At 46.1% G+C, this 14045-nt stretch overlaps 1 protein-coding gene across 2 annotated transcripts in view; it reads left to right on the top strand.

Annotated features, from left to right (window-relative positions):
* Positions 1 to 7262: 7262 nt before the first annotated feature.
* Positions 7263 to 14045, top strand: part of mmrn2a (multimerin 2a) — a 32241-nt gene continuing 25458 nt past the window's right edge. For both annotated transcript variants that reach the window (XM_059946305.1, XM_059946303.1), the window contains exon 1: positions 7263 to 7829. In XM_059946305.1, the coding sequence (XP_059802288.1) occupies positions 7483 to 7829 (347 nt within the window). In that variant the 5' untranslated portion in view covers positions 7263 to 7482. The remainder of the gene's footprint in view (positions 7830 to 14045) is intronic.

Below are 14045 nucleotides of genomic sequence, written 5' to 3'. Positions count from 1 at the left end.
CCTGCCCTGGGGCAAGTGATGTTCTCACTCTCTGTTCTCACTGTTCTCACTCCTGCCCCATAATCCTGCAAAAATATCTTTCCTATTAAACAAATACGAGGAAATCTGCAGATGCTGGAAATGCAAGCAACACACACAAAATGCAGGTGGAACACAGCAGGCCAGGCAGCATCTATAGGGAGAAGCGCTGTCGAAGTTTCGGGCCGAGACCCTTCATCACGACTAACTGAAAGGAAAGATAGTAAGAGATTTGAAAGTAGGAGGGGGAAGAGGGAAATGCAAAATGATAGGAGAAGACTGGAGGGGGTGGGGTGAAGCTGAGAGCCGGAAAGGTGATTGACAAAAGGGATACAGAGCTGGAGAAGGGAAAGGATCATGGGATGGGAGGCCTAGGGAGAAAGAAAGGGGGAGGGGATGGAGAACAGGCAGAGTGATAGGAAAAGAAAAGAGGAGGGGGAAAAAACTAAATATATCAGGGATGGGGTAAGAAGGGGAGGAAGAGCATTAACAGAAGTTAGAGAAGTCAATGTTCATGCCATCAGGTTGGAGGCTACCCAGCCGGTATATAAGGTGTTGTTCCTCCAACCTGAGTGTGGTTTCATCTTGAGGTGACCATGGATAGACATATCAGAATGGGAATGGGACGTGGAATTAAAATGTGTGGCCATTGGGAGATCCTGCTTTCTCTCTTGCAGACAGAGCATAGGTGTTCAGCAAAACGGTCTCCCAGTCTGAGTCGGGTCTCATCAATATATAAAAGGCCACACCGGGAGCACCGGACGCAGTGTACCGCAGCAGACGACTCACAGGTGAAGTGTCGCCTCACCTGTCGGAAATGAACACCTCCCTCCACTTTCTTGATCTTTCTGTCTCCATCTCTGGAAATGGCTTATCTACTGATATCTATTTTAAGCCTACAGACTCTCACAGCTACCTGGACTATTTCTCTTCCCTCCCTGTCCCTGACAAAAATGCTATCCCCTTCTCACAATTCCTCCGTCTCTGCCACATCTGCTCTCAGGATGAGGCTTTTCATTCCAGGACGAAGGGAATGTCTTCCTTTTTTAAATAAAGGGGCTTCCCTTTTCTACCATCAACTCTGCTCTCAAACTCATCTCTCCCATTTCCCGCATATCTGCCCCACCCCCTCCGCCCACCACACACTCAGGATAGGGTTCCCCTTATCCTCACCTACCACCCCACCAGCCTCCGGGTCCAACGTATAATTCTCCGTAACTTCCCCCACCTCCAACGGGATCCCACTACCAAGTACATCTTTCCCACCCCCCTTTTCTGCTTTCCACAGGGATTGCTCCCTACACGACTCCCTTGTCCATTCGTACCCCCCACCCCTTCCCACCGATCTCCCTCCTGACATTTATCCTTGTCGGTGGAACAAGTGCTACACCTGCCCTTACACTTCCTCTCTCACCAACATTCAGGACCCCAGACAGTCCTTCCAAGTGAGGCAACACTTCACCTGTGAGTCGGCTGGTGTGGTATACTGCGTCCGGTGCCCCCGGTGTGACCTTTTATATATTGGTGAGACCCGATGCAGACTGGGAGACCGTTTCACTGAACACCTACGCTTGGTCCGCCAGAAAAAGCAGGATCTCCCAGTGGCCACACATTTTAATTCCACGTCTAGGTCTGTGAGTCTGGAGGTCAGAGGCCTATGGGCTGCGAGTCCAGGGCTATGGTCTGGAGGTTGGTGGCCCAGAAGCCGCCTGTGCTGGGTTGGAGGACCGCTTGTGTGCGAGTGTGGGGGGGAATGGGAAAGGGGTTCATGGCGTTGCTGTTGTTGGTTGTGTGCTGGCTGCGTGGTGTTCTGCTGAACATTGTGGCCATGCTATTTCAGTGCTGGAATGTGTAGCAGCACTTGTGGACTGCCCCCAGTAATCCTCAGATTGTGCTATTTGTTAACGCAAACAAAACATTTCAGTGTATGTCTCCATGTTCATGATAGTTGTTGGGTGGGATGGGGTGATTGTTCAGGGTGCTGGACAGGCTGCCAATCCTGGATGGTGTTAACCTACTTAGCTGCCATCAGTAGAGTATTCCAGTATGGTCCTGACTAATGCTGTAGATGGTGTAAAGGCTTTGGATTGTCAAGAGGCTGCAGAATGTCACGGTGTTCATGAAGCTGAACTGTTACATCCTGTTACAAGAGTTCCTTGTCAATGGTGACCCCTTCCCTTAACCCTCCCCCCCACGATGTTGATGGGGGGAAGTCACCAATGGCTCTGTCAATGAACACCAATGGTAGTGGTCTGTACCAAAATTCAAAGAAAATTTATATTCAAAGTACATATCTGTTATCATATACAACTCTGAGATTCATTTTCTTGTCAACCTACTCAGCAAGTCCATAATAGAATAATAACCAAAATAGAATCAATGGAAGACCACACCAACCAGTGTGCAAAAGACAATGAACTGTGAAAATACAAACGGAAACAAGTAATAATAAATCAATAAGTGATAAGTATCAAGAACGTGAGATGAAGAGTTCCTGAAGATGAAGATGAGATGAAGGTTGTGGGAACAGTTCAGTGATGAGGCAGCTAAAGTTACCCTCCGGTTCAAGAGTCTGATGGTTGAAGGGTAATAACTTTTCCTGAAGCTGGTGGCATGAGTCCTGAGGCTACTGAGCATTCTTCCTGATGGCAGCAATGAGAATAGAGCACGACCTGGGTGGTGGAGGAGACCCCGATGAAGGATGCTGCTTTCCTGCTATAGCGCTCTATGTAGATGTGCTCTTTTGGGGTGTGGTGGGGGGGGGGGGCGCGGGATCTTTACCCATGATAGATTGCCGTATCCACTATTATTCTACTTTTTGTAGGATTTTCCATTCAAGGGCATTGGTGTTTCCATACCAGGCTGTGATGCAGCCAGTCAGTATACTCTGCACAGGATGGGGAAAGGCACTATATAAATACGAGCATTACAAGGACATTTTGAGATGGAACCAGACAATCCAAGCCAACCACTCTAATTAGTATTCATCCTGTGCATAAGAAGCAGAATTAATGTTTGTTCCTGTTGCTTGTTTCCTGTCTTCTGTCTACTGCTTCCCTAACCTTGGTTTATACAGTACGTTGACCTGCTAACACTACTCCAGCACAGCTGAAATAACTCTCTGTGTGAATTGATTTACTAGCTCTCTGCCCTAAATCCTCAAAGCTTAAATCTTCATCATTGCTGTGTTCCCAAATCACGGGAAACAATCGACCTTTCTCAGTTCTGTTCTATTTTAACTCTATTAAACCATGTAGAGAGAGATCCTCCCTGCAGCACAGAACGTGAAATAAAACCCTATCAGCTAGTGTTCCACGATTAAAATTCTCCTCACCGTCGGTTTCCATTGGAGACAGGCTCCCAGCTCTTTCACCGAAGGATTCCACAGTTGATTCAGGTCTCTCTGCATCTTCCCTTCAGCCAGAGCCAGTGCTCACTGAGGCCGGAAACTATTCCTCCATCTCTATGCCTTTTAACCCTGTTCTTTTTATTATAAATTTAGCTTTCTTCTTGTTCCTTCTCATTGCTTTAATGCCTGGTTACCCTTCCTTCCTCAACTGAGAGGTTCATTTGTCATGTTTGGCAGCTTGCTAATTCCCTTCCTGTCTAAACATCCTCGTCCAGTCACTGGAACCCGAGTTGCCCCTCTCCCTTTAAGCTAACCAGGACCCCATTTTCTGTACTCTCTTTGGACCCATCAGTACCCTAATCCACTTGCTCCCTTTAAGTTCACATTGTTCTGACTCCATGTTCCCTCGGAACCTACCAGGACCTTGTTTCCCATGTTTCCTCAAAACCTGCCAGGACTTTGTTTCTCATGTTCCCTCGAAATCTGCCAGGACCTTGTTTCCCATGTTCCCTCGAAATCTGCCAGGACCTTGTTTCCCGTGTTCCCTCAGAACCTACCAGGACCTTGTTTCCCATGTTCCCTCGAAACCTGCCAGGACCTTGTTTCCTATGCTCCCTTTTAAACTTTACATTTACTATTCTACCATGCAACATCATAACATAAAGTGGATTAGATGTGTGATGGAGTATTAATAGCCTCCGATACTCTGGAATATCTGTAAATTCAGTACCACAAGTCCCAAATGTTGCAGATTACCAGAGATTGACAGATCCCCAATCCAGTACAAGGCTGGGAGAAGAATATTGAGCACATTAGGTTCACCATCCCAGTTCCCAAACCTGCTTCATAACCTAAAGACTTCTGTTTTCTCCTTTGATTCAAATTGTCCACAATAATTAGCTTGTCTTTTCTGCTTTTCATGATCATTGGCATCTGTGATATTTCTATTCCTCATTCCAGAGTGGGAAGAAAACAAACTCTTGATTAAAGATTTCAGAAACAAAGGGGTGAGTATCTGGTAGGAAAGCAGTGCGGACTGGTGATCAGGCTGCAGAATTAGTTATTGGAATTGAGTAACTGGATGGACAACTCAACAGGGGACTTTACTGGATCATCTCTAGAGATTGGAGGGCATTTAGCTTGGAACTCTCAGCGTGAATGAAAGGGTTAATATGTGAGGTGTGTTTGATGGCTCTGGGCCTGTACTCGTTGCAGTTTAGAAGAATGAGGGGGGATCTCATTGAAACCTACCAAATACTGGAGGCTCTAGATAGAGTGGATGTTTCAAAAGTGGGGGAGTGAAGGATAAGAGGGTACAGCCTCAGAATGCAATGATGTCCCTTTAAAAGAGATTGTGGTGAATCTGTGGAATTCTTTGCCACAGATGGCTGTGGAATCCAAGTCATTGGATATATTTATAGTGGAGATTGATAGTGTCAAAGGTTATGGTGAGAAGGCAGGAGAATGGAGTTGAGAGCCATGATCACATGATGGAGAAGACTCAGTGGGTCAAATGGTGTAAATAAGCTCCTATGTCTTATGGGTACAGAGTGCATTGTCCAAAGTAAAGCAGCTTTGATGTGGTCCTAAGAGAGTTGGATGCAAATCACAAACAAGAGAGAATCTGCAGTTGCTGGAAATCCAAACAGCATGTTCAAAATGCTGGAGGAACTCAGCAGGCCAGGCAGCATTTATGGAAAAAAAAATACAGTCAATGTTTCAGGCCGGGACTCTTCGGCAGGACTGGAGAAAAAAATGAGGAGTAGATTTAAAAGGAGATAGGTGAAACCTGGAGAGGGAGCAATGAAATAAATAGCTGGGAAGTTGATTGATAAAAGAGACACAGGGCTGGAGAAAGGGTATGGGCATTGGTGAAGGAGAGAGCCAGGGGGAGGTGGGGAAGCCATTACCAGAAGTTTGAGAAATTGATGTTCATGCCATCAGGTTGGAGGCTACCCAGACGGAATATAAGGTGCTGTTCCTTCAACCTGAGTGTGGCCTCATCGCGGCAGAGACAAAGGAATTCAGAGAAGGGGATGGGAAGGGTATAGTCCAGGCAGCTGTGAGAGTCCGTGGGTTTATTATAGACATCAGTAGATAAGCTGTCTCCAGAGATAGTGACAGTGAGATTGAGAAAGGGGAAGGAGATGTCGGCAATAGACCAGGCAAGGTGGAAGTTGGAGGCAAATGAGCTCAGCACGGGTGCAGGAAGCAGCACAATGCAGTCGTCGATGAAGTGTAGGAAAAGTGGGAGATGGGCACCAGTGTAGGCTTGGAACACTGCCTGTTCCACCTAGCCAACAAAAAGGTAGACATAGCTGGGACCCATACAAGTGCCCATGGCTACAACTTTTGTTTGAAGGAAGTGGGGAGGAGACAAAAGAGAAATTATTCTGAGGATAAATTCCACCAGACAGAGGAGAGTGGTGGTGGAGGAGAACTGGCTGGGTCTGATGTCCAGAAAAAGCGGAGAGCTATAAGGCCTTCCTGGTGGGGGAAGGAGGTGTATAGGGAATGGACATCCATAATAAAAATAAGATGATAGAGGCCAGGGAACTTGAAATCATTGAAAAGATCCAGAGCATCTGAGGTGTCATGGATGGAAGTAGGAAGGGACTGAACTGAGGGGGTAAAACAGAGTCAAGGTATGCAGATGCGGATACAATAGGGTCTTTATGAGCCCTCTTCGATGGGAACAAGGAGCTTAGAAAAATAGAGGGCTATGCGCTAGGGAATTCTAGGCAGCTTCTAGAGTAGGTAACGTGGTCAGCACAACACTGTGGGCTGAAGGTCCTGTAATGTGCTGCAGATTTCTACGTTCTATGATACGAGTTCAGTGGGGCAGGAACAAGCTGAAACAATGGGTCTACCTGGACAAGTAGGTTTGTGAATCTTGGGTAGGAGGTAGAAACAGGAGGTACAGGGAGCAGTAGATGGGAGATCTTCAGAGCTAATAAGGTCAGTGATGGTGTGAGAGGCAATGGCTTGGCACTCCTCAGTGGGATTCAGTTTGAGGGATAAGTAAGAGGAGGTGTCTGAGAGTTGTCACTGGGCCTCAGCAAGGTAGTTGTCAGTCCGCCAGACTACTACAGCACCTCCTTTATCTGCAGCGTTCCTGGCACACTGAACTCACATCTACATACCTCAACTCTGTCTTATCCTGCCCCCTCACCCAATTCAGTTCCTTCCTACCTACATCCATGACACCTCACATGTTCTGGATCTTTTCAATGATTTCAAGCTCCCTGGCCCCCATCATCTTATTTTCACTATGGATGCCTGCCTGCAATGCACTGCCAGAGGTGATGCTTCAGGCTAATACATCAGAGACATATAATAGACTCTTCGATGCACATGGATGTGGGAAAAATGGAGGGTTGTGGGCTGTGTGGGAAAGGTTTATATATGGAACAGATTTATATAGGTCAGTACAACATTGTGGGCTGAACGGCCATACAGTACTGTACTGTACTGTTCCATGTTTTATGTAAGAACAGATCTGAACCCTCCTCTGCTGATAGACTATGAGTCCTGTGCTGGCCTCACTGAACTGCAGAGAGCACACAAGGCTGCTAGAAGGCAGTGACAGGCAACTGATGTACAGGGAGGGAGCCTGTCCTTTCTCCCCTGTGTTTTATGTTTCCTGAAGCCAGGCAGTCAAACAATGTGTGCTAAGGAGAACTCCTGTTTAAGGCTGAGGCAATAAATCTAGCCCACTCTGAAAACAATGAATCTTATTCTTGGGATTAAAACAATGTCCAGAAATACCTCTAGTTGTTGTTTCAGTGAAATCGAGCAGACCGGATTGCAGATTGTCTTCCTGCCCATTCACGTACAGCGCACGGGGAATGCAGCTTTTTGTTTATTGGTTTTTCACTATTGGAGGCTTCCTCTTCCTGCACTGAGTGTACTGATAAGACCCTTCATCTTGTTCCTGCCCCTCACTTGATTGGATTTCGGACCAGCAAGTTGTTTCCTTCAGATCTGTTGTGTAGTCTTGCTGTCAGTTGAATTTTCTTTGTTCCTCAGCCCCCAGTGTTTCCCATAGACACAGCGAGGGCTCAGAAACCTACTTCACTCGGAGTCGTGAGCAGCTTGCCGGGAAAGGGATATAAATGGAGAGAAAAATGATATTCCAATTTGTTACCATTTTCTTGTCTCTGGGACCCAGACCGGTCCAGTTGAAGGAACATCTGGAGAAGCCTGGTACTGCAGATGGTGGTCAGAAGGATTTCTTGACCAATGAGGCCGGACTGGGCAAACAGCACGAGAAGTCTCATCGTCAGATCCTTGAGAAGATTCAGGGACGTGTTGACACCCAAGTGGATGGCTGGAGCTTTGAGGAGGTCCAGGGAACCAACCAGCCCTACTCTTATGTTCGCACCACCACCACCTCGGATTCTTCCAGGAGACAGTTGTCATTCACCAGTGCACGGAAGCCCTTGAAGTCCCCACCAGACAGGCAAGTACTTCCTTTGTGCTGTCTGATATCCATCCTTCCCAAAGGACTTTAAGGTGCTGGAGGGAGGCGGGGTGGGGGGGGGGGGGTGGTGTTGGTGTCCTTGTGCGGTCTTTGTGAGTGTGGGAAGCTTTGGGGCAGCCTCAGAGATCAGTGTCTAGCCAAGGGTAGGGCTAAGGTATAAACAGTTGGCAGTGACATCCATGCCTTTCCAGGAACATTGGAATGTTGTTTGGCTCGGGAAGCATTCCTGGGAATGGGGCCACATAAGGAGTCAGCTCTTTGTGGAGGGATCTTCATTACTGGCAGAGCTGGTGTGCCAACAACTGTTTCTGGGAGCCTGGCACAACCCCTTCCCTCCACTAGTTCTCCCTCAGCAATGTGCAATAAAATGGACCCTTGATCTCGAATTCGTCATGCCCCTTCACCTTATTGTCTGCCTGCAGTACATTTTCTCTGAAACTCTAACACTTACTCTGCATTCTGTTATCGTTCTTCTCTTTGTACTACCTCAGTGTATTGGTGTTTTGAAGTGAGCTGCATGGATAGCATGCAAAACAAAATGTTCACTGCATCTCAATACATGTGACAGTAATAAACCTGTTGCAGATACCATTCCAGCCAGTGTAGCTAAGTTCCACAAGCTCTCCTGTACAGAGGGGCAATTCCCACTGTGTACTTTTATCTCAGTGAACAGATAGTTCAAATGGCACATGGTTTAGAAAATTAGACTGACCTGTGACTGAGCAAGGATCCAAACTACGAGGAGAGAGACTGATGCAAAGACAGAACTTGGAGAGAGTGTCAGGGGCTTGTCTCTAGAGATTGTCACCTTGAGGATATACAGGCAATAATGTCCATACTTCCAGCACCACATCCAGAGGTCATCATTCTCCAAGGAAAAGGTGAAAGCATTTCCGACATTTTATAAATAGGAGGCCATTCAGCCCATTTGAGTCTATGCTAGTGCTCAGGATAATCCTATTGGCACACATGCTCACCTGCTGGACTCACCCACCTGTCCCTACAGTAGGGGCCAATACCTTTGGTTGCTGGGGACACCGGTGACGTGGGGGAGGGGGGACGGTCGAGCTGATTATACATTCAATTTCTCTGTTGGAGAACAGACTGGATTTCTGAGATGTGGGGCTGCAGTCGGTAACATCAAATGAAATGAGCTCACCAAAGCTCCGGAAATGGGAGTAGAAAATATTTACATGCAACTCAAGATCAAGTACACAGCTGGGGCAGGAAGAGTTTGCAATGGGAACATAAGCACAAGAACTTGCCAGACAAGGGCCAAACAAAGTGGCTGTGAAACAGACTAGACACTGGGAGGAGATGAAAGACAGGACTGGGGAGAGGGGATGATGCAAGGATCTAAAACACAGAAACATAGAAAACCTACAGCACCATACAGGCCCTTCGGCCCACAAAGCAGTGCCAAATATGTACTTCAGAAATTACCTAGGGTTACCCATAGCCCTCTATTTTTCCAAGCTCCATGTACCTATCCAGGAGTCTCTTAAAAGACCCTATTGTATCCACCTCCACCAGCGTCACCAGCAGCCCAATCCACGAATTCACCAGTCTCTGCATAAAAAACTTACCCCTGACATCTCCACTGTACCTACTTCCAAGCACCTTAAAACTGTGCCCTCTCGTGTTAGCCATTTCAGCCCTAGAAAAAAAGCCTCTGACTATCCACACGATCAATGCCTCTCATCAACTTATACACCTCTATCAAATCGCCTCTCATCCTCTGTCATTCCAAGGAGAAAAGGCTGAGTTTACTCAACCTGTCCTCATAAGGCATGCTCCCCAATCCAGGCAACATCCTTGTAAAACTCCTCTGCACCACTTCTATAGTCTCCACATCCTTCCTGTAGTGAGGTGACCAGAACTGAGCACAGTACTCCAAGAGAGGTCTGACCGGGGTCCTATATAGCTGTAACATTACCTCTTGGCTCTTGAACTCAATCTCACAATTGATGAAGGCCAATACACCGTATGCCTTCTTAATCACACAGCCAACCTGCACAGCAGCTTTGAGTGCCCTGTGGACTTGGACCCCAAGATCCCTCTGATCCTCCACACTGCCAAGAGTCTTACCATTAATACTATTTTCTGCCATCATATTTGACCTACCAAAATGAACCACCTCACACTCATCTGGGTTGAACTCCATCTGCCACTTCTCAACCCAATTTTACATCATATTGATGTCCCACTGTAACCTCTGACAGCCCTCCACACTATCCACAACACCCCCAACCTTTGTATCATCAGCAAATTTACTAACCCATCCCTTCAGTTCCTCATCCAGGTCATTTATAAAAATCATGAAGAGTAGGGGTCCCAGAACAGATCCCTGAGGCACACCACTGGTCACCAACCTCCATGCAGAATATGACCCATCTACAACCACTCTTTGCCTTCTGTGTGTAAGCCAGTTCTGGATCCACAAAGCAATTTCCCTTTGGATCCTTACTTTCTCAATAAGCCTTGCATGGGGTACCTTATCAAATGCCTTGCTGAAATCTATATACACTACATACATCTACTGCTCTACCTTCATCAATGTGTTTAGTCATATCATCAAAAAACTCAATCAGGCTCGTAAGGCAAGAACTGCCTTTGACAAAGCCATGCTGACTATTCCTAATCATATTATGCCTCTCCAATTGTTCATAAATCCTGCCTGTCAGAATCTTCTCCCATCACCTTACCAACCTCTGATGCAAGACTCACTGGTCTATAATTTCTGGGCTATCTCCACTCCCTTTCTTGAATAATGGAACAACATCCACAAACCTCCAATCCTCCTGAACCTCTCCTGTCCCCATTGATAATGCAAAGATCATCACCAGAGGCTCAGCAATCTCCTTCCTCACCTCCCACAGTAGCCTGGGGTACATCTCACCCGGTCCCGGTGACTTATCCAACTGGATGCTTTCCAAAAACTCCAGCACATCCTCTTTCTTAATGTCTATATGCTCAAGCTTTTCAGTCCACTGTAAGTCATCCCTACAGTCGCCAAGATCCTTTTCCATAGTGATTACTGAAGCAAAGTATTCATTAAGTATGTCTGCTATCTCTTTCGGTTCCATACACACTTTTCCACTGTCACACTTGATTGGTCCTGTTCTCTCACGTCTTATCCTCTTGCTCTTCACATACTTGTAGAATGAGTTGGGGTTTTCCTTAATCCTGCTCATCAAGGCCTTCTTGTGGCCCCTTCTGGCTCTCCTAATTTCATTCTTAAGCCTCTTCCTGCTAGCCTTACAATTTTCTAGATCTCTATCATTACCTAGTTTTTCGAAACTTTCATAACCTTTTCTTTTCTTCTTGACTAGATTTTCAGCAGTGTTTGTACACCATGGTTCGTGTACCCTACCATCCTTTCCGTCTCATTGGAACATACCTGTGCAGAACTCCACGCAAATATCCCCTGAACATTTGCTACATTTCTGCTGTACATTTCAGAGAACATCTGTTCCCAATTTATGCTTCCAAGTTCCTGCCTGATAGCTTCATATTTCCCTTTACTCCAATTAAATGTTTTCCTAACTTGTCTGTTCTGATCCCTCTCCAATGCTATGGTAAAGGAGATAGAATTGTGATCACTATCTCCAAAATGCACACTCACTGAGAGACCTGACACCTGACCAGGTTAATTTCCCAATACCAGATCAAGTACAGCCTCTCCTCTTGAAGGCTTATCTACATATTGTGTTAGGAAACCTTCTTGAACACACTTAACAAGCTCCCCCCCATCTAAACCCCTCGCTCTAGAGGGAGATGCCAGTCAATATTGGGGAAATTAAACTCTCTATCATGACAACCCTGTTATTACTGCACTGTTCCAGAATCTGTCTCCCTATTTGCTCTTCAATGTCCCTTTCACTACTGGGTGGTCTACGAGAGACACCCAGTAGAGTTATTGACCCCTTCCTGTTCCTAACCTCCACCCACAGAGACTCAGTAGACAATTCCTCCATGACTTCCTCCTTTTCTGCAGCCGTTACACTATCTCTGATCAGCAATGTCACATCACACCCCCACCTCTTTTGCCTCCCTCCTTGTCCTTTCTGAAACATCTAAAGCCTGGCACTCCTGCCCCTGGGACATCCAAGACTCTAATGGCCACAACATCATAGCTCCAAGAACTGATCCACGCTCTAAGCTCATCTGCTTTGTTCATGATGCTTTTTGCATTAAAATAGACACATCTCAAACCATCAGTCCGAGCACATCCTTTCTCTATCACCTGCCTATCTTCCTTCTCACACTGCCTACAAGCTTTCTCAATCTGTGAGCCAATTGCCCCTTCTTCCATCTCTTCTAGTTTAAACTCTCCCAATAGTCTTAGCAAACCTCGCTGCCAGGGTATTGGTCCTCCTGGGATTCAAGTGCAACCTGTCCTTTTTGTACAGGTCATGCCTTCTTCAAAAAAAAGGTCCCGATGATCCAGAAATCTGAAACCTGCCCCCTCTCCAATCCCTCAGCCACGCATTTATCCTCCACCTCACTCTATTCCTATACTCACTGTTGTGTGGCACAGGCAATAATCTCAAGATTACTACCTCTGAGGACCTGCTTCTCAGCTTCTTTCCTAACTCACTGTAGTCGGTTTTCAGGAGCTCCTCTCTTTTCCTACTTAATACATTGGTACCAATATGCACCATGACCTCTGGCTGTTCACCTTCCCATTTCAGGATATCATGGACGTGATCTGAAACATCCCGGACCCTGGCACCTGGGAGGCAAACTGTGTTGGGAGCTAAGATTCACTGCCACTGTTTGATTGTGTGAACTGTGCTATGAGGTATTTGGGGAAGCACAAACAATGTGCTGCTGCTCTTCCACAGCTTCCAGCAATGCAATCCACACCCACCACAGCTCTCTCTTGCACTGTGTCTCCCTGTCTTCAGCTGCGACGATCTGCAAGGGGTAAGGGAAAGACTGGTTTAGGCCTACTGAGTGAGGGATTTGGTTTAATTGTCCTCAGCATCCTAGTTTCACACAGTAACAGTCATGGGCTTCACATGTTGAAAGAGTTAAGTAGTAAGGAAATAGGCCATTCAGTCAGCCTCAATGCCCATCTAAAATAATCCTGTTTGCTTGATTTTGGTCAATTGGTTTATTATTGTCACATCTACTGTGGTACAGTGAAAAATTTTGCTTTGCAAAAACCATACACATCATTTCATCACATCAGTACATTAGGGTAGTATATAGAAAAAGCAACAACAAAATACAGAATTATGTGTAATAGTTACAGAGACAGTGCAGTGCAGACAGACAATAAGGCAAGATAGATTGTGAGTAAGTCTATCTTATCATACAAGAGGTCCACCCAACAGTCTTAGCACAGCAGAATGGAAGCTTGAACCTGGCCCTTCGGCTTTATATCTTCTTTCCGATTGGAGGAGAGAGAAGAGAGAACATCTGGGACGTGTAGAGTCATTGATTATGTAGGCTGCTTTACTGATGCAGGGAGAAGTATAGATAGTGTCCATGGAGGAGAGGCTGGATTTTGTGATGTGTTGAGCTGTGTCCATGTATCTCAGCAGTTTCTTGTGGTCATCAGCAGAGCAGTTGCAATACCAAGCCCTGATACATTTGGAAAGCATGATCTCCAAAGTGCATTTGGCCCTTAGCCCTCTAAACCAGTGGTTCACAAAGTTCCCAGTGGTTCTCTGGGGGGTGGTGAGAGTTTATAATGGGGTGATAAAGATAAAGGGGGAGGCGGGGTTGCTTTGTAATGGGGGGGAGCAATGGAGGGATTACAGGTTTCATTTAAGAAATGAATTACTTATTATAAGCATTTGAAGCTCAGTGCCTCAAAACTGACTATAATCAGCATAAAATTTCCTAATCTCTTCCTAAACCACCGCTCTCCTAGACTTTGCTCAAACCATGTTATAGCTGATGAAAACCAATGTGAAGCTTCTGTATTTGGTATAGCGGAAAAAATCTGGACTGAAGAAATCGTGTCATTTCAGAGTCCAGTCTGTGCATTATTGTCATTCATTACTGTGGTACAGTTTTAGCTAGTACGGTTCCCATACTCTAAACACCTAGTGATGCAGTTCCTGTGAATTAGGGAATGACATTCAATGGGATAAGGTTCAGACTCTGCCATTTCAAATTGTCTTGGCCACATTTCACTAGCCCATGGCCCAACCAAGATATCGCTGCCCCACTTTATGTACC

Source organism: Hypanus sabinus, chromosome 21 (assembly GCF_030144855.1).
Source record: "Hypanus sabinus isolate sHypSab1 chromosome 21, sHypSab1.hap1, whole genome shotgun sequence".
In the NCBI taxonomy this organism is placed as follows: domain Eukaryota; kingdom Metazoa; phylum Chordata; class Chondrichthyes; order Myliobatiformes; family Dasyatidae; genus Hypanus; species Hypanus sabinus.
Note: the sequence above shows the minus strand (reverse complement) of the source record. Positions and strands in the feature narration are given on the sequence as shown.